We start from the raw sequence: 27,349 nt of genomic DNA on the forward strand, positions 1-27,349 counted from the left end.
AGTTAGGCTGAAAGCAGAACTCCAGAGGGACCCACCAACCATGCACTGGCCCGCATGCAAAACAGCAGCTGAGCTTGGGACATGAACAAGTGTGTTTGGCTGCCTCTTCTGCTTGGAGGAGGGGATGCAAGGCCCTTAATTTCCTTTCTTCCTGGGATAATCAGTCAATTGTTTTCCCTCCAACTACTCTTTTCAGGAGGGACCAGGAAAGCTCTAAAGCAAAGCCGTCTGCACGTGGTATCAGCAAGCTCTGGCTCGGGTACTATGAGAAGACAGGAGTGCCTTGGGGAACCTCTGGTTTTCCCTCCACTACTGTTGGGTGGGGACGAGATGGCAGACCAGGCAGCAGCGAAGTCATCCCAGGAGCTCAGAAACAAGTGCGCTTTGTTCCTGGGGTCTGAGAAAACCCACACTCTAGGAAATCCAGCCTGATGAAAGTGAAGGACACGTGGCCACACATTTCGGGCACGCAGTGGGGCCAGATGTTTGGAAACAGCTGGTGGTCACAGCAGAAGGAGACTGAGGTTTACTAGGACAAGTCGTTCTGACAGCTGGGTGGGCAGATGGTCCTGAGGGGGGTTCAAGAGGACCTCAGAATTCTCTGAGCTAATCCCATCAAATCAGTGGACTATCAAACTAAGCCCCATGGAATGAGCACTGCAGCTCAGGTGGGAGGCAGGGGGCTGTACCTCGAGCCCATGGCGCTGGAAGCCCGTGGAGGCACAGACATTGAGCAAGTGGCTCCGTTCCCACTCAGCCACGCCAGGGAGCTGCTCCATTCACGGGCCACAGAGGCTCTTTGTGCCTGACCGCCCCCTGTCCCCAGGCCTCCCCCCACTGAAGAAACAGAGCAGCTGTGGCGCAGAATTACCCCACGCCGCCCACAACGCCAGGCAAACACACCACACAAAGGCTCCCAGGGTCGCAATTTGGAACCTCGTGTGCAGGGGGCGGGGTGGGGGGGGGGGGCCTGTGAAGGAGGTGGCACCCCCTTGCCCAGGCAGCCCCACCAAGCAGCTTTGATCTTCCCGAAGCCCTGCACCTGCTGGGGTCTCCATTAGGGCAAATGCACAGACAATCAGCTTCCTTCTGGTGAGGATGCTGAGGAGGAGGCCAGCCAGACGGAGGCAGGAGGCTCTGTGCCCGGGTAAGGCCAGCAAAGATGCAAAAACAGGGGTTAATGCCTGATGCCTCCAGCTGAAGAGTTTCAGAAAAAAGCCTCAGATTCTACCCCTGAGCTTATAGGCGTAGGTCCATGCCTGCCTAGAGAGCAAAACACATGCTCTGGGAGTTGAAGCAACTAACACACTTTCATAACTTATATTCCCATTTGCAGTATGCTGATAGGCAAGTGCAGGCCATCAGTTTGTTTCATACTCAGCGGTTCTCTAACAGGACCCAAGCTTAACTGCGACACATACAAAAGGCCGAGCAGAGGGTCAGAGTTACCTTCACCTACAACAAATGGCAGCAGCTACAGAGCCCAAGTCTGAATGAGCCCAGGACTGGCTGGTGCGTTACAACGTTCTCACAACTCCTTGTAGATGGGGAAGTGAGGCCCCACGTAGCCATGTCAAATGTTCGGGGAGGGCCAAGATGTGAACCAGGTCCTGGAGGCTCCAACTCGCATGACCTGAATCACTCTGCTTTACTGAGCAGGACCATTTCTTAGAGGCCAGCAGAGTGGTTCTAACATAAGTCATCAAGGATACCAAGGGAAGAGTCCCCTGCCTAGACAATAGCACTTACTCCCATCTCCCCTCCACAGACAAGCAATGCTTCCTTAGGGCCGTTTGTTTTTCTGCAAGTCACTAATTCTGAATTTCAATATTAATACCCCAAGAGAAGGGGCTTTTAATTTGGTCCATACAATATTTTCATCAAGAACTCCTGACTTGCAATCTCAGGCCTGCCAACACCTGGCTGTGTGTGTAAATCCCTTGCCCTCTCTGGGCCTCAATCCTTCCCACCTGCCATATTACATATTAGAAAGCTGGGTGAAGCTGGTCCATTAAGGACTTTTCCACTTAGATAGGTCAATGTATCTCCTTATCCTACCAACTGCAAACACCACCCACTTATGTAGATAAGTCCTGGAACCACCTACTCCTGCAGAGCCCCACCTACTTATTTAGATAAGTCCTGGGACCGCCCACCTGTGTAGAGCCCCGCCCACTTATGTAGTTACGTCCTGGGACCACCCACCCATGCAGAGCCCCGCCCACTTACATAGATGAGCCCTGAGTAGTAGCGCTCCTTGAGGTTGTGCAGCACTGAGGCTTCGTTGAGGCACGTGAGCTCCGCCATGTCTTCCACCTTAGAGAACTTGGGTGGATTCATCTTCTGGATATCATCTTTGTTCACCTTCACCTTCTTCCCGTTCTCCACCAGCTCCACAATGGCCTCCTCACCCATCTCTTCCTTGAGGCTGGCGGGCTCAAAGCCACTCTTGTCAGAAGGCACCCATACCAGCTTCTTGGCAGCCCAGTCGGCCTGGGCCAGGGGGTTATTGATGAAGTTTTTATCCACATAGAGATACTTATCAGCAGCTTGCTGCGCCATGGTGACTTACAGCCAGGACCTAAAGGAGAAAAAAGGATAAAAGGTTAGCTATGCACCACGTAAAGATCACTCATCTCATATCTTTGCAAATTGTACAGCATTATAATAAGTAAATTATAGATAACCAGGTTGTACAATTTGTCAAAATTTTCTCACTCTCTACTTGCAGGAGAAAGATGTACGTTGCTGAAAAAAAAATGATCAAGGATTCTGTAAGGAAGTAATGGTAAGATGTATCCTACGGTAAATACATAATCAAATCTATAAACAACAATTGTGCCAAATGATGAGCATAATAAGAATCTTGGACAGATGTAATTATAGTCACACTAGGCTACACCCACTAAGGCCAGGAAAGTGACCGCACAGTTTAAGAAGACTTCCAACAACAACCGATTTCTAGTTAGCCCAAAACAGGCAACTGACTACAAGTGCACAGAGTGGAAGTCTCCAGTTTAAAAAACTTTCTTATTTCATGGAGTCAACTAAGAGAAGAAAACACAACACCAGTATGTTGCCAACAGATTTTAATTCCACTGCCCCAAGAAATAAGGCGAAAAGGAAAGAAGTCAGGCTCCAGGAAACGCGGAGAGTAAGTAATCACTGTTTCCCTTTTGGGGCCCAATGTGAAAATGTAACCCTCACAATTCATAGCCCAGGAGAACTTAAGCCCATGTGTGTTTGCTTTTTCTGAAGCTCATTTGCAAAACAAAGATGATAAAATAAGAACCCCTCACATCTGAGTGGTTTTATAGTTTATCAAATACTATCACACACACTTCTCTATCTCAGAAGATCCTCATTCTAACAACTCTGTAAGGTGGGTAAGGTAAGTGTTGTTATCCCATTTTACAGATGAGCAAACAGAAGCTCTGGAGGTAAGGGGCTTTGTCCAAAGTTACCTAGGAAGGACTCATGCTCCTGCTCTAACTCCTGCTTCCCACGGCCTAACCACAGTACTTATTCCTGCTCAGAGGCTCAGCTGGGATCAGCTAGGAGGACAGCTGTTTTGAGTGAATCAAAAGCAGGATTTAGACGCCCTGATCCAGAACAGAGCCAGCCAGAGCCACCAGAGGAACAGCCCAGAAGCTCACTGCCTAGCTTATGACACGGAACGGTTTTTCCCCTGTGAGATCAAGGGCCCCTCCCCAGGTCCAGGAAGCCAGGAGGACCCCAGATCCACGTCTAGAGTCACACAGTCTTTCATGCTTCCAGGTCCCAGCAGGAACTGCGATGCCAGGGAGGCTTGGAAGGGAGAGAACAAAAGAGAAAGTCTGGGCCATCCAGGCCTTCTTATCTGGGCTCATTGAATGGTTTCCAGATCAAGGCTGAGGGGCTCCCTTGGACTCACTCCAGGAGAGGCTGTTTTCCAGGAAATCTGCTAGCTCCACACCACCCCCACCCCCAACAAAGAGAAGGCAAGTCCAAGGAGCAGAGCCTGGCAGCCTCCCCAGCAAGCTCAGTCAGTGGCTTTGTTTACATTCCCAGCAAACCCTGGCAGCCCCTCTCGGGGGACCAAGGGGCACCATCCACCTGCAGGGACCACCCCCAGAAGAAGCAGGCAGAGCCCAGAGTTAGGCAGCAGCGAACAATGCAGGAATGGGATGGCTGCAAACCACCTGGCTGGCCTCATCTTCTGTGTGGGGCTGGAGGATGGGGGGCTGCACAGGCCCACTTGCAGCTGTCCTCACTTCCACACTGGCCAGTCCATTCAAGCAAATGAGAGGCTTCTCTCTGCCAGAGCAAATACCAACTGTCCTCTGCCTTTCTGCCGTCCATCTGACCACAGGCCAGTCGTCCTCCACAAAACCCTAGCCCTCAGGCTCCCCAAACCAACCTCCCCAGTCACGTCACCACCAAGCTCAAGAACCTGCAACAGTCATTGGGCACAGGCCTCACTGGCTGCTGGTTCTTCGCCTTTTCTCAGACCTCAAATAGGTAAGGGACGAGACAGACTCCCACCAGGATGCAAACAGGGATTCACTTCAACCCTTTCCCCCAACCCTAAGCCCACCGTTTAAGAGTTCCACCAACCCAGCCCAGTGAAGGGGGTCAACCATTAAGTACCTACCCACCAACATCGAGCTCAGTTTATTCACAACCTCACTTAACCATCAGTCACCCTGGGGAAAAAAAAACCTCTCTGTACCCCCAGTTTACAAATGAGGAAACAGCCCAGAGAGGGCAAGTCACTCACCCACAGTCGCCCAACCTCATCATGGGCTAACCCAGATCTGCCTGATCTCTAGGTTTGGGCTCTTCCCAACACACTTATGCCTGGGGTCTTGCAAAAGAAATCCACCCAACATTTTAGTGGGGCTAAAACTGCCAGTAAATTGAGTAGAATACCGGGAGTACAGGGGGACCCATTCCACGACATTCATCAGATATCTACTGGGCATTAGCAGGCAGGTGAGGAGGCTGAGAATGAGCCTTCCGGTGTGGACTGTATAGCCTGTCAACAACAGAGCAGGCTGAAACAGCGTTCTCGCTCCCTGGCCCTGTGACTCTCAACAGCCAGCAGCCCATCAGTGAGATCAGAATGACTCCTGGCTCTCATCAAACTCCAATTCACCCCAGCAACTCCAACCCTGGGGCAACAACAAGCCGGCTACCTAGGCTGCAGCCGTGGCCACATGACCTTCCCTGGGAATGTGGGTAAACTGCCCTTTCTTCAGTGAGCCTGGAGGCCAGGAACTTACAGTAGGCAGTGGAGGAAGACTCCACCCAACCCCTCCACCTTAAGCTCCTGGTTCTGCCCTAGCTTCAGGCCTCAGTGGGAGGGCAGGGGGCACGTATAGGTCTGCACTGTCTACCTCTGACAGCCATCAGAGATGTGCTGGCCAGGCACACACCTCCTGTAAGAGAGAGAGGTACACCCCACACCCTCAGACCTCAGCGGGGGCCAAGCCCCCATGGATGGTGAGCCTGAGGAATTCCCCCTGGCCTCAGCACCTCAGAAGTTTTCATTAAACATTCCCGCTTGGCCAGGCCAAGGACAGAGCTGTTTGGCTTCAGCAACTCTGCTGGAATGATATGCATTAGCAGCAATGCCAAAATCAATACATGGGCCTGACCGGTGGGGAGGGCCACAGAGGTCGTGATAAACAATGGAGCTTCTATTCAAGCCCTCCCACTTAGACCCGGAAGGGAACATCCACATCTGAGGGTTCAAGGGGGCACAGGGCTGCAGCTGAGCTCCTGTTTTCACCTGTGTTAGGTAGAGGCTCATGGGCCCCAGTGCCCAGAGGGGAAGCCAGCACTGCAGACAGGTTAACGCTCACCTCTAAGGATGCAGGTGGAGCAAGCCACCCCTGTCCAGAGCTATGAGCAGTGAAATAAGGACTGTTACAGAAAGGACATTAGGGAGGGACTGCCTGATGGCAGCAGCCAGCACACTGCCATTTCTCCCTGCCCTGTCCTGGGACCATGCTAAATAGCCTCTGAAATTTTTTTAAAACTCCGTGTAACAGAACAATTTACAGAATCAAAGAAAAATATCCCCCCCCCCCACTTAAATTCCTGACATTCTCCCCACAAAAATTAGTTTTCTGTTTTAATGGTCCTTCCTACTCCTGGTTCACAGAAACACTTGATTTTTAATTCTCACAGGCAGAGCAGGGAATTCCACATTTTTGTATTTTCCCTTCTGACTCTGACCACTTCCCCACAAGGCCCCACAGAGCCTGCTTGTTGATCACTTTTATCCAAATGCTTCATTGTTACAGGTGATGACACAGAATCTCTGAGAGGGAACTAACCACTCCTTCACACAGCTGGAGGAGTGAGGACTTGGACCTAGGACCTCTGACTCACTTTTAATGGCTGCATAATATTTCAAAGTGGTGGTGGGGGGTTATTTTATTTTGTTTTGTTTAAAGGAAAAAAAAAACACCCCTTACTAGGTCTTTTCCTCTTATCTATTGGACCAGCTTGAGATAAATTCTCAAGTGGAGTTATGGGAGCAAAGGAACATCCAAGCGTTTTTATGGTCGTCAGATGTATTATCAACATGTTTCCTCAAGAGCACACTGATGTGCTCGGCCACTTAGGGTACCCACACGCACAGGCACACGAGCACTAAGAGAACTGCAGGAAAGAGTCAGACTAGGGAACCCAGAAGTCCTGGGAAGCAGCAGGACCAGGCCAGCAAGGGGTTAAGAAGGAAGGAGGCGGCTCTGGCGCGTTGCAGATCGGATCAGGCCGAGGCCAGCCCTTCCCATGCTGGCTTCCTGCGGGTGCCAGTCCAACTCCAAGAAGCCCAAGGAGTTGCCTTTTTAGGCCATAATCGAGAGGACACAACCAGCGGCTAAATTAGGATTCTCAGGAAATGATGAAACTGAAAGTAAATAGGTTGACCAAAAACCTCTGCTTTCAACCCAAAATGTCATTCCTCGATTATTTGTCTTCTCCCCTTACCCCTAAAGACCCATTTGGATCTATTACTCCTTCCTGTTTTTCCCAAGGAACCCTTTCTCTCCCTCCCTTTGGTTGGTTCTCTTTTTGTTATACTTGTTTGTGTGTTCGTCAGGAAAAGAAACTGCCAGCCCCTTGAAGATGGAATTTATTGTACTAGGACAAATCAGTGGTCCAAACACAGTGAACTTTTCCATTCCTAGACAGTAGGATTTATGTAAGCCTTCCATGGACCAAGTTCTAGGCTTGAGCTTTCAAAGTCATCGCAATTCATCTGAAAGCTACCGTCTTAACTCACTGTAAAGTACTGCAGGCCTGCTACTAAGGTCTTCATTTCTCAAGCCTCATAATCATTTCATAAGGGATATGTTATCATAGGGCTTCCCAGGTGGTGCTAGTGGTAAAGAATCCATCTCCAATGCAGGAGATATGGGTTTGGTCCCTGGGTCAGAAAGATCCCCTGGAGGAGGGCATGGCAACCCACTCCAGTATTCTTGCCTGGAGAATTCCATGGACAGAGGAGCCTGGTGGGCTAAGGTCCACGGGGTCACAAAGAGTTGGACACAACTGAAGCAACTGAGCACGCACGCACACATGTCATCATAGTCATTTGATGGTGGGGGAAATGAGGTTGAGACAAATCACAAAACCCAAGTTCAAACTCAGAGCCACTCAGCAGCAATGCCCTGCTCAGTTTCTACTCAGACTGCCCCCTCCCGGGAGCTCTCCAGGGAGAATGTGACCTGAGAACCCACCCTGGGGAAGCAAACCAGTAAAACAGACATTATGCCAACTCGAGGCTGCAAACCCCATCTCCCCCACCTTAAATTGGTGGAGCTAAAAGTAAGGTGAGGGCCTTGAGGGAGCCATTCAAGATCTCCAAGCCAAGGTTCCAGTTCAGAGACCCAGGCAGCCTCAACCCAGACCAGAGCCCTGTTCCAGCTTAGTCACCGATGTCTGCAAGCAGCCCCCTTGGATTTCTTTCAATCCCCACCCGCATTCCAGAGAACACAGGTAAACAGGCCCCTTCTCTTTCTCCTCACAGCCACTGCTGAGTGAAAAGGTGCCCGAGCACCACTGTTAAGGAAGGGTCTGTGAAAGTAACTGCTGAAATAACATAGAAATTTTCCAACCCACGAGATTTAATAATTCAATCAACTAATACGTACTGAGGCTCTACGTGCAAAAATATTGTGACATAGGTGCAAAGGACCCAAGGAGCTTTAATGTAGTGAGATGACAGGACAGACATGTGCCCCTCGGGACAGTGCCAATCAGAGACTGTATATAGAGGAGAGAGAGGACAGAGAGCGAGCTCCTTGGCTTTCTCTCCCCGTCACTGCGGTGCCCAGCATCAAATACGGTGAGCGTCCAAGACAGGTTGGTCATATGGATGAAGAGGATGTAGAGCCGGGCCTCCGAAATCTGTGGATTCCACCAACCAGGGATCAAGACTCCGTGAAGGAAGACAGAGGAACAGCAGCTTGTTTACAGGAAAAGAGACAGAGGTAATTCATTGGAAAACTTGGAAGCCCAAGGGAGTTTCACAGAGGAGATAACATTCAAGTTGGATTGTGGAAGATGGGTAAAATATTGAAGGGGGAGGGGAGAGGAGGTCAGAAAGTATTCCAGGCCAAGGGAGAAGAAGGTAGAGTTTCACATGAACTCTGAAATTATGTGACCACATAAGGCAGGACTTCTCGGCCTCGGGACTGTGAACATGTAGGGCCCGGTAAGTCTTTGCTGCGAGGGCTGTCCTGTGCATCGGAAGATGTTTAGTAGTATCTATGACCTCTACTCACTAGATGCCAGGGGCACTTGGTCCCCAGTTTTGACACCAAAGACATCTCCAGACATTGCCAAAGGTAGGGAGTGGCAGAGGGGGACTACCCCCAGTTGAGAACTGCTGAGTTAAGGGATAAAACATGAATAAATGTTGCACCCAGACCTCTCCTTAGTAAATTTTCTCCCAACTCTCAAGTGCACAAGCCAACTTTCCTTAAAACTGAAGTCCTCAGCAAAATGATTCCCAAGATCCAAACAATGACCATCATGGATGGCATCATCACCAAGGAAGGGCGGTCCCTTTTAATACACTGTAAATTAAGGGTATGACCACTACTGGACTGTACTTTAAAGATTCCTAAATGCCCAATTAAAAAAAGAAAAAATTCAGGCAAAGGAGGCTGATGTATCAATACCCACTCTGGCAGGACACAAATCTCCCTTGGAGTCTCCAACATGGCAGCTCAGCCAGTGACTCATAAGCAAAGTTCACCAGCATCAAGAGGCCCAGGTAATTAATGGAAGACAAGAAGCAGCCACATTGGGGAGCATTCCCAGGGCTGGGCTAACTCACTCCATCACATCCTGGGAAATCCACCAAATGCTATTTACTGGATGGTTTTGGCAAATCAGATCAGCCCCAGGGATGATAACCAGGGTGAATGTTTCCCACCTACCAGAGGGATATCTCACCTGGAGGAACCACAACCATCATCACACCTGAACTCTCCCCAAATCTGCACTCCCTTCTGGGTCTCCATCTCTGGCTAAGACGCTGGCCCTCTGGTCACCCAAAGCAGTCACTGTAAACTCTTTCCTGGTGGATTAACAGGCCCTCCGCCAACCTCATGGCCATCACCCCTTGCTTCCAGACCAGGCCTGCCTCCCCTCCTTTCTGGGCTGTCATAGCCGCCTCCTTACTGGCTTTTCTTCCCCTGAGTCTTCTACTAATCCAGCCTCCTCACTGCCTTCAGGATGACTCAGCAGCTCCCTTTCTATGCATGCTCCTTTCTATTTTATTGATATTACTTGCCCATTCAAAATAGTTCAAGACTTCCCCAGAATACAACCTAATCATCTTTGCACAGTGAGCAGACCCCTTGTAATTCCCATTAATCTCCCCCATGCTCCCAGCCCTTCTCCCTCATCTGCCCTTTCTTTCTCCCTTAGCCTAAGCCATTCCCAGCTCCTCAGAAACAATTCCTACACATCCCACTTGGCTTATGCCTCCAGGCCTATGAAGAAGAGGTGCCCTCTGCAGCAAGAGCCCTCTCTCAAATAGCTCCATGCTCCATTCTCTGCTGAGAAAGACTTTCCTCGTGTCCCTCCCCTCTGGGCTCTGTCCCTGTCTCCACTGCAGTAATCCAGCAGCTGGACCATCAAGAGGACAGGGACCAGCTTTCATTCATCTCAATTTCAAACAGCACAAGGTCCGACTCTGGGCAGGTGCTCAGTTAAAGCTTCCAGAATGAATGAACATGAAACAAGGTGAAGAGGAGGCAGGAGTAACAGGGAAGGTTTCAAGGAGGCTGGAGAATCCCGTTGAGCTCTGCAAAGAAGCCAGAGAGTAAGAGAGCTGAAGTGACAGGGAAAGCCAAGCTGAGAGCACACATCAGGGTCACAGCCACCTAATTTGTTACAAAACCCAAGCCATTTGTGGACTAATTTTTATATTCTCCCCAAACAAAAAGGGAAAGAAAGCATATCAGGGCTTTCAGTCCACAAAGAGAAAGAGTACTAAAGCTAAGTTACTGGTCCCCAAGAAGCTCTGCATACGGCTGAATAAACCATCACAGCTTTCTGGAGCCACCTAGCACCCCCTGATTAACCAAGGTGGAGGTGCCTACCATCTACTCCCAGATGTAGCAGAAAGGACCTCAGTTGAGGTAGCATGGCTTCTACCCTCGTGGGGACCCAGGAAAAGGCCTGAGTCACCCTTCCTGCCTCTCTTGGCCCTCGGTCTGCATCTGCTGAGCAAGCGCTGTAGGCACGTTCTGTGGTACCAATTCAGAACAGAGACAGGACTTGGAGAAACCACTGCCACACAGGGAACCAACTCTGCAGATCCTTAGAAAAGCGTTTTTAATGCACTGTGATGGAATGCAGTGGAATGAGTGCGAACTTGGAGCCAGATAGCCCTGGGTCTGAATCCTCCACTTGTCACTCCTGTGATCTTGAAGCTGTGAACACCTCAATTTCCTCACTTTAGAAAGAGGAAAAAAAAATGGACCAAGGACAATTGGAGGAACTGTAACTCAACTTCCCAGCAAAGAAAACACTTACTAGGAACTCTCCTCCTAACTCCTCTCTCTTGTCCTCTTGATCTGATTAATCCTAATCCTTCCCGGAATGATATCCGGGGCTTACAAAAACCTTCCAGAAGCTTGGTGACTCTCTCTGGGTTACTAGTCCACAGAGAACAACATAGTATAATCTGGTGACCCCCAGACAGTGATTGCACGAGGGGACAAGGCAGGTTGGAAATGCTCTGTCCCATGGCCCTCCTGCTGAGAGGCACTGGACACCCAGATTCTGAGATGCCTGCAATAAGGAAGCCCACTGCATTTTGTCCCCTCGGGCTTTGTTGTTATTGCTGTTGTTGTTTAGTCCCATATCCTTCAAGAACAATATGTCTCAGTGCTGGCCTGGGATATACTGGTCTGGTGGGATGTGTGCACGAGGCAGGTGGCAGAAGAGCTGGCCTTTGAGTCTGGTGAGGCGCTGACCAGCTGGGTGTGACCCTGTAGACTTGCTGGGCAGCAGTGATCAGGCTCAAACAAGATAATGCACACAGAAGCCTCCCAATATAAACAAGGCAATTCAGCTTCTCTGCTGCCCAGGGCCACCCTCACAGCAGCCCCCCACCCTGAGGTGCTTGCTCACTCTCCCCAGGCTATGAAGGGGGGAGGGGACCCTCCCCTCCCCACCTCAGGAATGTTGTTTGCTTACAGAAGAAGCTGGGACTTGTTTCCATTAGCAGTATTCCAATCCAGGCCTGTGTTGATGCTCAGCAGATAAGAAAACCAGACCAGAGACAGGCCAGAGAGGAATTTAGTACCAGAGCCCCAGAACCCTCCCCCTTTGACCTTCTCTCCTCAGAGGCCATCTGCAGGGGCTTCCCAGGACTCCTGAGATCCCCAGGGAACACCAAGACGCAGGGCCTGCACCCAAGGGACCCAGAATCTCAAGAGTGACACCAGAAAGGAGTATGTAGATGCCTTCCTCCTACGTGAGGACTAGGGGGTGGGGGCAGGGGGCATGGGAGGGAGTAGAGACTGGCAGTGGAAGCAGGGGGCAGAGGGGGGGAATGCACAGCTGCTCACCAGTATCTTATCAGCCACTGAGGAATGTGGACTTTATTCTAGGGCAAGAGGAGGCGGGAGAGGGTGACATCATCAGATTTGTATTTTAAAGAGATCACCTTCCCTGACCTCCATTTAAGAGGGCAGCAAGAGAAATCAGCAGTTGAAAAAATACCCTGGACCAGCCAGGAGGGGGGCTTCCAACCTGAGAGAAGAAATAGTTCCATGACAAGGCTGGGGAGAAAGGGATCCCAGGCCACATGAGGGGGACAAAGGGAGGTAGACCTCACCCTATGAGCTACCACTTGGAACAGCCCGGCTCAGGGGGGACCTTGGCAGCCCTGCCCAGCTCCATCAGTTCCTCCTAAGTGAGAAGGGGCCCAGCATCCCAGGAACTCTGCGGTCAGTGTTACCGAAGTATCTTGGGCATAGATCTGTATCAGGTGTCACGGAGACCAATGCACCCAGGTGAGTCTCCTCCAGAGATACCATCCTGTCCTCAGGGCCACGAGGTACATTTTTAATGAATGAATCAAGCGGCTAATCCGGGCAGAAGCAGTTAGTGCTTAAAGACAACTCCACTGGTAAGAATTCCAGGGACTGCCCTGGTGGCCCAGTGGCTAAGACTCCAAGCTTGCAATGCCAGGGGCCTGGGTTTGATTCCTGGTCAGGGAACCAGATCCCACATCAGTTCAGTTCAGTTGCTCATGCTGCAACTGAAATAAAATAAAAAGAATTTCCACCATTCAGAATAACAGCCCTTCTCACCTAAAGAGAAAGATCCCTATGGCCTTTAGAGCTTAACCAACTCCCTCAACCAATGCCTCCATCTTTCCAGCCCCATCTGTCTTGTCCCCTGCCAGACACTCAATCTAACCATGGCTCCCCAGAGGACAGTCTTCGCACCATCACGACCCTCCACTCACCCAGGCAGCCTTTCCTAACACCCATACATTACTGCTCTTTCTCCTCTCCCCAGGCCTGCTCCAGCACAGCCTGCCTTATTCTGGAACTGCCAGAACCTCTCTCTGCCTGGCCCCGTCGTCCCCGGAACTCCTTCAGGTGCTGACTGAACCCAGGGTTCAGAGAGCAAGTCCTCCTCAGTCAGTCAACGCTTGTGGACGTGACCTTGACTGTTGAAGAGGCTTGGGTTTACGTCCACATTGTGTCTTCCAGAACCTGGCTGTCCAAGAGAATTACCATTCCCTCCTAAACCCTTCTGTCTGGTGTCAAGGGAGGGGAGCAGACACATCAGCAATGTAGCTCTCACTCAAAGGTAAGAGGCCAGGCACACACACCACCGGGTAAGTCATCAACACTGGACCTCGAATCTGCTTTTAATTGGTTCAATATTTGTGTAGTGAGATCACACTTGAGCCTCTCCTGCTTGGTAATGAGCTTCTATTTGGCTGCCCAGGAGAAACTGCAGAGAAGCAAGTTGTTCCAGACATGGGGGTGGGGTCCCGTCCCAAACAGCAAGGTGCAAGTGACACCCCTAGACATGCCCCTAGGTTTGACAAGGTTGACAGAATTGCCTGCCCTCCTTCCATCAGGAACTGTGCATGGAGCATACCACCCTGCCCTGCGGACAGCATCTCTGAGCCTCGAGAGCTCCCCACTCACACGAGGGGCAACTCTGACCTTCGCATTCCTGCAGTGAAGTTATTCCTTCCCTTTGGTTCTGCTGATGATAGCCTGGTTTTTCTTTCCCCAAGCCTGCGAGCACAGTTTGCTGAAACCCAACACAGAAAAATAACCATACTGAGAAGATGTAATTATACTGCCGCAGTCTCAATAGGAAAGTGCGGCAGGCTGGATTCTGGACCCCACATCAGGAACAGCTGAGAAGCCCAACCGGAGATCAGAAACAAAAGACAATTTTGAAGATCACTCAATCCAGGACCCACCAGGCCTTCAGCAGCTTGTTATTCTGATTGATGTTTAAATGGCACCAAAAACAAACAAAATCCTTGAATATCACAGCCTCTACTACCAAAAGCCATCCTGATCCCATTGCTGCCACGCTCAGAGCTCTAAGGCCATGATGGGGCCCAGGCACCCCTGGGTCCGATGACCAATCTATGTAGATGTTGAGTAACCCCTGATGAACTTTAGGAATGGGGAAGGTTCCAGTCTCCCAAAAGGTCCAAACTCCAAGGACCAAGACCTGACTCTCTGCCACCCATTCTTAAAGTGCCTAAGGATAACCCCAGTAATCGCACATCTTTTCCAAACCTCAGTGACTCTCTTTGGTAGATGAGGCAGGAAAGGCCCACAATGAGCTGATCTGTGGCCACTGAGGATCATACCAATGTCCTCTTCTTCTCCATCGCCCTTCCAGCTAAATCTGATGTTCACTAATCTCCATGTTGTTTCTAAGAGGCACATGACTGGTCAACAGTTATCTTCCTGAATTGATCAGGAGGTCACTTAAGACTCCCAGAGAGACCTTCCAAATGGTTAATAGCTTACTCATGACCTTTATGAAGAAGGCATCTTAGAAAGAATCAGACTCGGGAGGCAGCCAGACTGGCCAGGGAAATACAGACCCATCGCTTTACTAACAGGACAAACTGGGCCAGGCCGACAGGGCCCCTGGGCCTCGGTTTCTCGGTCTGTAAACTGGAGATGCCACGAGCTGCCCCAAAGGACAGGAGGGCTCCCCTAGCAGAAGCTGACAGCCCACAGCCCCGACTCTGCGATGCAGTCAAAGCCTGGCTCGACTCACAGGGCTACTGTGAGGACCCAAATGAACTAAGGCAGGAGTGGTGCTTGGTGGCGCCCTGGGCCTGCTGGCTCCCTGCCCACAGTCTTGCCTCTTCTCTCAAGGAGTCGGAGTCACTGAGCTTGCTCATAATGAGTCAGTCACAAGCACTGCCCTCACAGAGCCCACTTTGGAGGGGTTTGAAGTCACATCCTGCCTCGCCTCATTCGACATGATTTATTCCACCCCAGGAATGCAGCTCATTTCCCACAATTTTGTAAAGAACTTTAGTTAAAGAGTTTGATCTTGCAGAGAGCTCCATTTACGGCTCAGCTGTGGGGGGGTGGGGACCTCAGCTCTGCTCAGACCTATGGGTGGGAACCACACAAGTCAGCGCTGAAAGACCGCTCCTCCACCAAAGGAGCATCTCATCCTGGGGGCGCCATTTTTATTTTTTTAATCTCAAGCCACAATAGAAAAGAATTAATTTAAAAGCTTTACCATAAACATGCAAACGTGTCAAACACAAGCTTCACAAAATGATGTATACACCCTAGGCACTCTGATATTTTCCATTCAAATCTACTTAATTTCTAAGACTACTGGTTGCCACCAATAAGCTCAGGACCCACCAGTGAGTCTCAGCTGATAGCCTGAAAAACACCCATCTGACTCAGCCTTCACTGCGTAGATGAGTCTCAGACTCAGCCAGCAGCTTGCCCAAGATTACACAGTGAAGTTCACAAGGAGAAGTTCAAGTCGAAAGCCAAAGCAAGGTTCTCAGGCTGTCAAACCTTAGGCAGGTAAGACGGCAGCTGTAGCAGCCCAGTCACCTGACATGGGTTGGACGGTTGGTCCCCCGCTGCTCCCATCTTTTGATCCAGACAACCTCAGTAAAGCCATAGCAGGTATCCTAAGGCCTCTGCCGCATTCCCTGCTCCCCACTGTCTGCCTTAAAAAAGAAAGAGGCTGACACTCAGGGAGATGAAGTGACCTGACTGGATCTGGAGGTTTAGGAAATGTCCTTTGAGGACCTGGAGTCTGGCTGAAAGATCACAGGACAGAAAGAAAGAGCCCAGTTTCCTCTGTATGCAGAGTCCACACCTGATCAAATCCACTACATTCAAAACCTCACCACTCAAACCTCAAGGCCTGGCCCCACAAGGAAGAGACGCCCATAAGTGCTATAATATTGAAGGCTTAATACAGATCAGGTGGGAGAGGAAGGCCACTGCCCCAGGAAAGTGCTCTTCACACATTACATCTTAGGGCAGTGTCACCTAATCCCATAGTGAGCAGACCCTCCTGCCTGAGCGCGTGCACGTGCACGTGTGTGTGTGTATAAACAGATATGCAGAGACATATGTTTATACACATACACACATTCTATAAACAGGAAACCCAAAGTCCCCATCTCTCTAGATCAGTGGTTCTGAACACTTTCAGCCTTCAAAGACCCCCTTTGAGAACTGCTTGAAGGCTGTGAACCCTTTGTGTACCATCTTCGAGGTACATCTACAGAGACCCTCAAGCACAGTCCTGGGAGTTTTAGGAGCCCCCTGGTTACCAGCTCAAAGGCAAAGGGGCATTGGAGTGGCTTCCTCCTCCACCAAGGCAATGTGAACTTATTTGAAAGGATTTTCTTCCTTCATTTTCCTCCAGAAGGTTAAAGAGAGGTCCAAGGAAACAAAGCTGCGGTCGGGATGACCCAAGAGGGAGAGTTCCCCGTGGGAAGCAGAGGACCTGGCCCCGCTGGTGGCGTAGGAGGCCGCCTCCCCGGGGTGCTCTCATCACTGGACAGCAGAAACAAAAATCCAGACTGAACAGCAAACTGTCTCTCTCTCTTTGCATCCCTTGGGCCTGTCCTCCACTGAGCCAGCCGTGTGCCAGCCCTGGGCACACCGGCTGCAGGGCAGGCAGAGTCACACTCTCCAGAGAAGCAAGGATGGACAAGCAGCATTCCAGGGCCTGTAGCCTCCCGAGGGGAAACAACCCAAATAGGAGCCATGAGCAGGACGAAGAGAAAACCTGCATATTTCACACTTGACACAAAAATGAACAGTTCCTAGAGCAGGTAGTGGTAGCATCTGTGTCTCAAAGTCTGGCTGGTATGAGCAGGCAGCCTGGCCGCACGGATGGGCCCACCACATCCGTCACCAGAAACCTAGAGCTTGCCGAGAATCACTATTTTGCCTGGGCCACAAGCTGGGCCTAGGGGAGCCAACGCTAGTGAGAGAACTAGCTGCAGCCCCTACCTTAGGGAGAAGCCAGATTCAGTTACCTCAGCCTGCCCAGGGTGAAGCCTCCCCTCCCCCCATGCAGACGTGCACACACACACACGCGCACACACACGCACGCACGCGCACACGCACGCACGCACGCACGCACGCACACACACACGCGCGCACGCACACACACAGCGGGATCAGCTCAGGGTTGGATGTGGCCACGGGAGTCTCCATATCCAGGGACCCTGGGAACGTAATTTCACCATTCTGCAGCTCCCTTTCTTCGTCTGTACGATGGGAATCACAAAGTCCATGGCATAGAACCATGCTTCTCATGGTAGACCTCACGATCATACACGACAACCCAGACCTGGAGGCAGGTTCCATGAGTGTCCTGCTTTGCAAAGCCAAAGCCCAGATTTCAGTGACTTGCCCCAGGGCACAGGGAGTAGTGGCTGTTGGTGCCTAGGAGCAGCCAGCAAGGTTGGTAAGAAGACCTGGTGACCAGCAGTGAGCGATGAGTCAGGAACAGGAGGGAGCCTGGGATGACCCACAGTCTTCTGTGCCCTCCAGAACCTCCAGAAGCAAAGCAGCAGCTGCGGTTCTCCTGGCTGCCACCGACCCCCTGTGCCCAACCCCTTGCAAACTCCTTTAACCCAATTTCTCTATGATGAATGTGTTGGGAGGGGAGTTTCTCCCCCAGCCCCTCCCAGCTGTCCCCGGAGGATCCCACTGAGGAGGCAAGAATTTAACACGCCTCCTGACCACCAAAACCAGTGTGAAATGTCCCAGGTCCAAGAGCACAAAGGCCGCCTGCTAAAGCCCCGGAAAGGCCTAGAATCCTGCTCCAGCCCCTGATCCCTGATCCTTGCTCAGGTCCAAAACGGAGTATCACATTCTTCAGATTCTTGTCTAAAAGCCAGAAAGGCGGGCGGGGGCGGGGGTGGAGGTGTAGGGGGTGTGGGGCTCTCTGCCATTTCAACCTAAGGATAATTAAAGCCTGCAACTTGCTTTAAAGGGGAAGAGAGTCACCATTTTTCAGCCTCTAACACACAGATCTGTCTCAGGTGTGCAGGGAAGAAGGTTGGCGGTGTGAAGCCACAATGACGAAAAGGCCTGATGAATTCCACTGTGCTCGGCGGCCAGTAATTAATCCCATGATGAGGCATTCTTCATGAGCACTTGGCAAGGCGCAGCTACCTCCTCCTCAGCCTGGCAAGCACAGGAGATGGTTGGTGGGTGGCAGGCCCAGCTCTGGGCAGAAGGCAGGCTGAGAATAGCAGGCTGATGGGCTCAGAGGCGGCCAGGAGATGGCTAGGAGGTGGTAGCAGTGCTGGAAGGCTGAGGGGGAAGCAGCTATGGATCCATACAGAAGCCAGGCTGTGCCCAGGTCACACACTGGCCATCCACCCCAACCTGCTGCCCACTGCCCTGTCTTAGATGGAGCAGGGGTGGTTGTTCTTTACACCTGACACCAGAAGCCAGGGAATCACCAGGCTGACAGCCACTGTATGCAAAAGCCTGAAAGTCTACAAGCCCCTAGCTTCACAAACACTTACAGGGTCAAGTAGGACGACAGGGCAGAAAAGGCAATGGAAGCAGATCTATAGAAAATGATTGGCCTGAAAATTAAGAGGAGCAAGGAGAGGACTTGGGATCTCTTACCTGCTGCCTGGGTCAAGGCACTTAGCTTCTCTGAGCCTCCATTTCCCCAGCTCTAAAATGGCAACAATAACCTCAGAATGACAATACCCTTATGGCAGAAAGCAAAGAGGAACTAACAGGACAGTGAAAAAGTTGGCTTGAAACTCAACATTCAAAAACGAAGATCATGGCATCAGGTCCCATCACTTCATGGCAAATAGATGGGGAAACAATGGAAACAGTGACAGACTTTATTTTCTTGGGCTCCAAAAATCACTGCAGATGGTGACTGCAGCCATGAAATTAAAAGACACTTGCTCCTTGGAAGCTATGACAAAACCTAGACAGCAAATTAAAAAGCAAAGACATTGTCAACAAAGGTCCATCTAGTCAAAGCTATGGTTTTTCCAGTAGTCATGTATGGATGTGAGAGTTAGACCATGAAGAAGGCTGAACATCAAAGAAGTGATGCTTTTGAACTGTGGTGCTGGAGAGTCCCTTGGATTGCAAGGAGATCAAACCAGTCAATCCTAAAGGAAATCAATCCTGAATATTAATTGGGAGGACTGAAGCTGAAGCTCCAATACTTTGGAAGAGCTGACTCATTAGACAAGAACCTGATGCTGGGAAAGACTGAAAGCAAGAGGAGACGGGGATGACAGGATGAGATGGTTGGATGGCATCACCGACTCAACGGACAGGAGTTTGAGCAAGCTCCGGGAGATGGTGAAGGACAGGGAAGCCTGGTGTGCTGCAGTCCATGGGCTCGCAAAGAGTTGGACACTCCTGAGCAACTGAACAACAACAATATGGGAACATTAATACTGTCACTTTGGTGGGATTGGGAGTGTGACTTCAACCTTCATAGTGATTAAAAAAAAAAAAGCTCTGGGGCTTCCCTGGTGTTCCAGTAGAAGTTGGTTCACATTCCCAACTCAGGGAGCCTGGGTTTGATCCCTAGTTGGGAAACTAGATCCAACATGCTGCCACTAAAACTCAGCACAACCAAACAAATAAATAATAAAATAAATACCTTTTTAAAAAATAGATGAAAACTGGTTTGTTTAAAATGGACAAAATGAAAGACATCCAGCTGTTTCTTGGGCAAGTACTAAGTGCTTATCATGGGCCACGTGCAGTGCTAAGGGTCCCAGTGGCAACTCCTCTAACAGAGGCAGGGACACCAGCAAGTATGGTCAAGAAGGACTGAGACGGAGACCAGCGAGGGAAGGCAGGGGAACTGCCAGGGCAAGGGAAGCTCTCCCGGCAGCCATCCGACACTTCGGCCGGCAACTGGGACTCTAGGTTTGTAGTTCTGCACCAGTTTGCCACAAGCCTTTCCCCTTCCTCACATAAAAGCAGTGTTTATGGCTCATCGGAGGGGAGGCCATCTCCAAGAACACTTGGTCCACGAGAAGGGGTGGGGGCGGTGTGCCATCACTCTTATAAGGAAGGTAGAGAGACCTAGAAACTGGTCCATCCCTGGTCCATTCCATGGGCCCAGTTACTGAAGCACTTTGATGACAATGAGTGGCACTCAACAGAAGAGAGGATGAAAGCGGACAGAAGGAAAAGGGAAGGCAGGGGAGGGTATGGGGACACATTTACTGGGGCCCCCCCAAATCAGGCATTGCACACAGTGCCTGGCACACTTCAGCTCCCCGAAGGCACCAAGAGGCGGGTCTATTAATATTACCCAGATTTTACAGACGACCAAACTGGGGTCCAAAGCAGTTGAAGAAACAACTGAGTGTCCATCAGTGGGTCCCTGGTTAGAGAGGCCTCCCCGACACACACACTCCCCCTCCCTTCTCCCCTCTCATGGGCTGTTCCGTGCCCTCCCCCCAAATTCACCTGCTCCAGCCTTAACCCCCAGGACCTCAGAATGTGGCTGCATTTGGAGAGAGAGTCTTTAAAGACGTATTAGGTGAAAAGGAGACAGTAAGAGTGGGCCCTAATCCAATCTGACTAGTGTCCTAAGAGGAGGAGGAGGTTCAGACACAGGAACATAGCAGGGATGAGGACGGCTGACTGCAAGCCAAGGAGAGAGACCTCAGTGGAAGCCAACCCTATGGGCACTTTGATCCTGAACTTCCAGCCTCGGGAACTGTGAGAAGTAAATTTCTGTTGTTTAGGTGGCCTGGTCTGTGATTCTTCCTACATGCCTTCACCTGATCACCCTTCTCCATAGCATAATGACCTGCCACAGTGAGCCTGTCTGTCTGGCTGCCATCTGCTTTTCCCCACTGCAATGTCAAAGACAGGCTTCGGTTACTTCTATCCAATCATGTATCCACAGAACCCAGTCTCCAGCACACAGCCAGCATTTGATACATATTTAATGAATAAATAAACTGAGTGAAAATGGGATTTAAACCCAGCTGCTGCTTCTAGAGTCACCCACTCCCTTCCCCACGCCCCACTGCCACCTTCTGCTTTATCCAGTTCTCTATTCCTGTACCCATCTCTGCTCCTCCAATATAAAAGCCATAAATAATTTTAAATAGTATAAATCCAAAGATAATCTCTAGCCTATAATCGCTACCAAACAGTAGTATAAACAAGGTGACAGGAGATGTAAAAAAAGATACAACGGACTTCATCTCAACCACTAGGGAACCCTATCCTCTACTAAGTGCTGAAACCCCCAGCTAATGTGTTGTTCTTATTAGTAATTTTAAGTCAATATGTAAAAAATAAGGTTAGAGTTTGTTTTTGGTTTTTTGAATGTGTATTTAATGGCAGGGGCAGGGGAGAGGGAGGGAATTGAGGACCACGACAGAGCTCTTCTACTCAAACCTCAACCCTGCAGACCTGGTACTGATCCAAAACCCGACAACAGCCTGGAGTGGGGACCCGGTGAGGTTGGCAAAACCTGAAACAGGACCACAGAAGTCTCCAAGTGACCACATCCCACCCTGGCCTTCTCACTCTCCGGGAAGATAGCAGAATTCCTTGAGCTGGGAGCTGGGGCCAGGGGGGACCAGGACAGCAAAGAGATGGAAAGAGTGAAGAAATGACAGCAAGGAAGTCATTTATCTGGAATGAAAGAGAATGCCAGAGCAAAGACACAGCATTCCAGTTTCCAGGCCCTTGACCACCCATCTTCTCCGCTTGCACGGAGCCCCAAATAGCTCCTTCACAGTTGTAAACATCTTCCTGCTCACAAGCAGCCACTGGGATTCTGAAACTTCCTCTTTACAACAAAACGACACTGCTGCAACTTGTTGCTGCAACTGGTTCCTTCCCCAGAGGCAGGAGCCGCAGCAGAGCCCAGGTAGCCTGCCTGGCTTTGGACAGTTCACGGACATCCCCTCCTACCCTCACTGCCCCCACCCTCAGCTGCCTGCCACTCATGGTCACCAAGGGGCCTCCCTCCGGAAGGCCAGGGGCTAGTTCCCCAGCCTCTTCGTTGACAAGGTCCCTTGGAGGCTCTGTCCCTCACTCCTCCCCATCCCACCCCAACTCCTCGTGTGTCTTCTGGCCCAGACCTGTATGAACCACTCAGGGAGTTGGGGGGACATGAAGATATTCCTCCAGTGAGCCCAGAAAGCTCTCCCAAGTCCAAGTTCCTGTGCTTTCTCATCACTGATGACAAAGTGGTTTTACCTGTTTTTCATCAACTCAACCTGGGCGTCTAAGCAGCCACTTTCTCCCATGCTCACCCCCATCACAACCCGTAACAGCCAAGTGAAGTGATTCTTCCCTGGGCATAGACTGTGAGCCCCTTGAGGGCAGGGCCTGGAATGTCTCATCCTAGGCACCCAGCAGTTTCTTTCCTAAAACAAATTCTCAGGATACACTTACTGAATGAATGAATTTCCAAGAGACTCAATAAAACCCATGGAACTTTCTGGCAAAGTCAGTAATGGTTCTTTCCCACAGTGGACCATAACATAGCCATTAAAATAATAATTGTGGAGCCTGTTGCAACATAAGAAACTTTATATTACAGCACTGAGTAAGTTAGAACACACGACAATATCTAATTTAATATTTAATTTTAGTATTTAATTTTGCAAAGTATGCATGTCCATGGACAGGAAACCCAGAAAGATGCAAAGGGTGGATAGGGTGAGGGCAAATTTGTTTCTTGCTAGTTTTGTTGTTACATTATTTGCGCTATAAACAAACCTCCACCCCCTTTTCTTTTCCTTTAAAAAAGGAACTGATTCCAGTAACAATTATGTCTCTCTCAACACTCCATGAAAAAAATCTCATCCCAAGTCCTTCAGCTGGCTGACCACATAACCAGAGGGCACAGGCAGAATTCCCAGCAGGCATCCAGAGGTTAAGGCCCTGGGAGTGGAATCCTGCACCCCCACATTTCCCAGGAAATGGCACAGGGTAGCAAGCCTTATTGGGCCATTTGGGCTGCCTAAGGGGCTTCGAGATGGGGCTGGGGCCCAGAGCTACTTACAAGGAAAGGAAATCTCTTACAAGGAAAGGAAATCAGTAGCCCAGAGTGACTCAGAGGGCCTTGGTGACCTGAATCACCCTTATACAAAGCTCCGCTGAAGTCTGAACAACTGAACAAGGTCCCAGCCCTGTTCCCTGGACATGCTGTGCCACGTCCCCACCTTGCAAACCAGCTCAGATGCCGCCTTCTCCAGGAAGCCTTCTCAGATCCCCCTGGGCCCGCACTATTCTAGTGGGACACTAAGAGCTCCTGGAAACAAGAGTCCCTGATTCCTTCCCCTCCTTATTTCCAGAGCCCAGTCAAGCACCCAGCACACACTGTAAAGCTCTGAGTGGTTACCAAATGAACAGACAGACAGACACATGAAGCAGGAAGGAATGCACTCTGCAAGTGGACGCAAGAAGCACCAACTACGGAGATGGTGGCAGGCTCTCTGGCTGGCTGGCTCCCAGTGACCAGCCAGGGCCCCTCCAATGGCAGGCAGACACAGCAGCCGGGGCTCACCACACACACTTGAAAAATGGCTGGTTGAAGTTAAAGGTGAAGTCAGTAGCCAAGGCAACACTATCAACCTCGCTCCAAGCAGCCAACTGCACTACGGATGAGGAGCCCAGTTCTGCCGCAGCTCCAAAAGTTCTGCTCCTCTCATTAGTTCTTGGCCACAGGTGAGGGAGGAGGCTTGGGAACCAGTCCAACCCTTCACTGTCAAATGACAACAGGCAAGCCCAGGAGTGAAGGGCATCTGCAAGGTCACACAGGGGTCAGAGCACAAGAGTGTGAATCAGGCTCAGTCTCCTCATCTGTAAAATGGGGGCAAACATCCTACCTCCCAGAAATGAGGGAAGAATTAAATAAGAGAATCATGTAAAAACACTAACACAGTACCTAGCAAGTGGTCAATAAGACTTAACTCTTATTATTATTGCTATTATTGGTAGAGCTGGGACTTCAGCCCAGACATCCTGATTCCCAGCCAGCGTCCCCCCACCAGAGCTCCTTCCTTCTTTCCCCATCTTCCCTCCTCCCCACCAGGCAATTCTAGCCTCCAGGAAGCTCAAGCTGACACAAGCCGCCTCATGTCCCAAGTTTCTGTCCCTATTTCCCAACTCCCTAGTAGAGAGTCAGGCTCCTGACCAGAGGCAGGCTCTCTGCCCTTGTTCCCACTAAAGGCCAGCCGTTCCAGCACAAGGAACGTCATGCAGCAGGAAGGAGTCCTTTGATGGTTGACTTGGCCAAGAAATTTGGGATTAATACCCAATAGCTGATTCTTCAATATTAAAAAATAGACAAAAACTTTAAAAGAGCTCTCTGCAACAGGAAAAAAAGAAAAAGAGCTCCCTGCTAACAACTTTCCTATCCCAGGAATTTTCAGATAAGTACTGAGCACCCGCCTTTTGTGAGACAGAGAGATCACTAAGTGGCATTCTAGAGCTTCGGCTGCCCAGGCCTTCACATCCCAAGCTTACGGCTAAGTACCAGTGAGACCTGAACTCCACTCACGCAAGAAGGACGAGGGATCAAGTCCATGCAGGGTGCTGATGAGGACTTGCGGATAAAGAGATGAAACAAGACCCTACTTCTGACCTCCCAGTTCAGCCTTCGCCCCCATTTCAGCCCAATTAGATTAAGTCACCCAAATGGTTCCAAATGCTTCTTTATGTTTATCAGACAGGAAGCTGCCTTCTCCAGCCCAGGGCCTTATGCAAAACACAGGAAACTCAGTGGCTTTTGAACACCAGACAACTCGAAATAAAGGTGCCTTGGCAGCCTTGTAACAGCTTTTTTTAAAATGCTTAAACCGGTTCAGATCTGCGTCACCAGCTGAACTGTGTGATCTGGGAAGAAGAATGCAAAGGTCATAGGCTTAGAAAACCTCAGTCTCCAAGCTCAAGGAATCTTCACACAGGCTCCTCAGTCATCTCACCATGCCTTATCATTAAGGGACAGGCTTAATTTAAAATCTTTAAAACCTGAACATACATCTCCTACCACCCAAAGACAGAGGATGTTGGTGACAACCTGAAAAGGGGAGGAAGAGAAGGACAAGAACTAAGCCACTTGGTGTGTGTTTCTATGCAAGTTACAACAAGCCTATAAAAGAAGCATCTCCATGTGGCCAATGAGGAAGCTGAGACTCCACCCTAACAGTTAGCAGGAGCAAAGGCAGGGGTCTGGTCCCAGCTCTGCCAGAGCCCAAAGCCCTGGTGTGGTTCCCTCTACATGGGTTTTGTATCGAAAATACAACTAATCGATCACCCAAGACCTTAAGTGACTTAAAATTACTAGAAACCAGGACTAGCTGCAGGACAGTGGAAAGCCGATGTGGCTCTGAGTGGCCCACCCGCCGCCGGGCTCTGCCCCATGTGAAATATTGATTTTTGAGCCGCAGGAACTTCCAGCCCAAGTGGAACTGTCCAACTGGAAGAAGTTCAGAAAAACTCAAACCACTTCCCACCCCATTTCTTTAGGCCCCTCCCCGCCCCCAGCCCCCCAAAGAAAACGATTAAGGGTGTGGAAGAACAGACTTAAAAGCAAAGAGGAAAGGAGCTAAGGACGTGTTGCTGGGCTGAACAGTGTGTTAAGGCGAGGAAAGGCATGATAACAGCTCAGAAACACTTGTAAATGAGGCCACGTGATTCTGAAAGGCACTGGGGTTGGGGGAAACCAGGGGCCAGAGCTTTCTACCAACTCAGACTGAGTTTGACTCAACCCTGTCATGGGCGGGGGCCGGTGCACAGCGGTGAGAGGAGTGAAAATAATAAGACCCCTTCTGAGCTTCCCAGCGGGCTCAGTGGTAAAGAATTTGCCTGCCAATGCAGGAAACACAGGTTCGATCCCTGGCTGGGGAAGATCCCCTGGAGAAGGAAATGGCAAGCCCCTCCAGTATTCCTGCCTGGAAAATCCCATGGACAGAAGAGCCTGGCAGGCTATGGTCCATGGGGTCACAGAGTCAGACATGACTATGCAACTGAGCACATACACACAGGATCCCTTCCATCTCAGACACTCTGCGATCCTACGTAAATTCAGTAGGGAGGATTGTACTGTTTCTGCTGACTTCTCTCTCTTTTTTTTTTTTTTTTTTTGGGTGTATGGGATCTTAGTTGCTGGATCAGGGATGGAACCTGTGCCCCCTGCGGTGGCAGTCTGGAACACTGGACCACAAGGTTAGTCCCTGTTGATTTTTCTTTTAAGCCAGGCATCATTCAGAATTAGAGTTAAGGAAACATGAGATCGAAGTTTCCAAAATAACGTCCATGGAGGTAAGAGAGGGACTCGCCTCGCAGAAGCCCCCTGTTCCTCTGGGCAGCAGCGTAAGAACCATAAGGACCAAGGGGCACCAAGGAAGTGAGAGGCACCCTGAGAGGCACCAAGGAAGTGACCTTCAAGAGGGAGGGGAGGGGAAACTCAAGAGCACTTCAACTTCCCTGCAGGCTGCAGCCCCACCTGCCCAGGCAGGAAGCCACACCTTTCAGTGGCAACTTCCAGAAGACCCTGCAAGGGTCTCTCCAGCCACAGAGGAAGGCTTCCCCACCCAGGGCTGCAGATGAAGACAGCTGCTGAGGGCACTGTCGTGAGATCTCCCTAGATGGCCTGGCCCTCAGCCAACGGTTGGCCAGGAGCCTTTTCTGGGCCCACCTGCCTAGGCCTGGGTGTGCTGTGTCCACCCCGGGTGCTGAAATCACCTCAGGCCAGAGACATCAGTCAGCAGAATAGGGGCCTGAGGCTTTCTGACAGCAGCCTGCCTGCCTCAGTTACTTTTTAAAGAGACCTGCATCAGACACAAGGGGGCAGCTCCCCACCTGCTCCCCAAATATCTGGTGCCATCAAAGCCTGAGGGGCAGGTGGGGGCAGAGAGAAGGGGGCAGATACAGGCTGGCATCCCGCCTTCAAACCACCTGCCCATGGGGTGGCAGGCCCATTTTAGACCCAGGCTCATTGTGTGTACTCATGTGTGACTCACATCACCTTTCAAGAGGCCTAGAGCTGCCTGGCAGGGACACAGGCCTGCCTGTGACCCTAAAGGGGTCTTCCACCAGCTGTGCTACAGAAAAGAGCCAGCTCAGGAGTGAGCTGAGCCTGTGTCTTCTCTGGGGCCCACACTGTGCAAGGCTATGGCAGCCCTTCTTGAGAAGGCTAGCAGGGCTCTCCAATTCAAAACCCCCCTCTGATCACATTTTCTTGAGAATTTGGGCTTTTCCAATGTTATTAATACATAAAAACCACAGGCCAGATCGCTAAGAGACAACTGGAGATGGGGTGGGTTGCAATGACCCCAAGTTTACAA

The 27,349-nt window shown here is 50.6% G+C and overlaps 1 protein-coding gene across 2 annotated transcripts in view; it reads right to left on the reverse strand.

The window, feature by feature from the left end:
• Positions 1 to 27,349, reverse strand: part of MYH9 (myosin heavy chain 9) — an 85,331-nt gene that overhangs the window by 52,941 nt on the left and 5,041 nt on the right. For both annotated transcript variants that reach the window (XM_052640031.1, XM_052640030.1), the window contains exon 2: positions 2,230 to 2,581. In XM_052640031.1, coding sequence (XP_052495991.1) covers positions 2,230 to 2,562 — 333 coding nt within the window. In that variant the 5' untranslated portion in view covers positions 2,563 to 2,581. The remainder of the gene's footprint in view (positions 1 to 2,229; positions 2,582 to 27,349) is intronic.

This window comes from Budorcas taxicolor, chromosome 5 (genome assembly GCF_023091745.1).
Source record: "Budorcas taxicolor isolate Tak-1 chromosome 5, Takin1.1, whole genome shotgun sequence".
In the NCBI taxonomy this organism is placed as follows: domain Eukaryota; kingdom Metazoa; phylum Chordata; class Mammalia; order Artiodactyla; family Bovidae; genus Budorcas; species Budorcas taxicolor.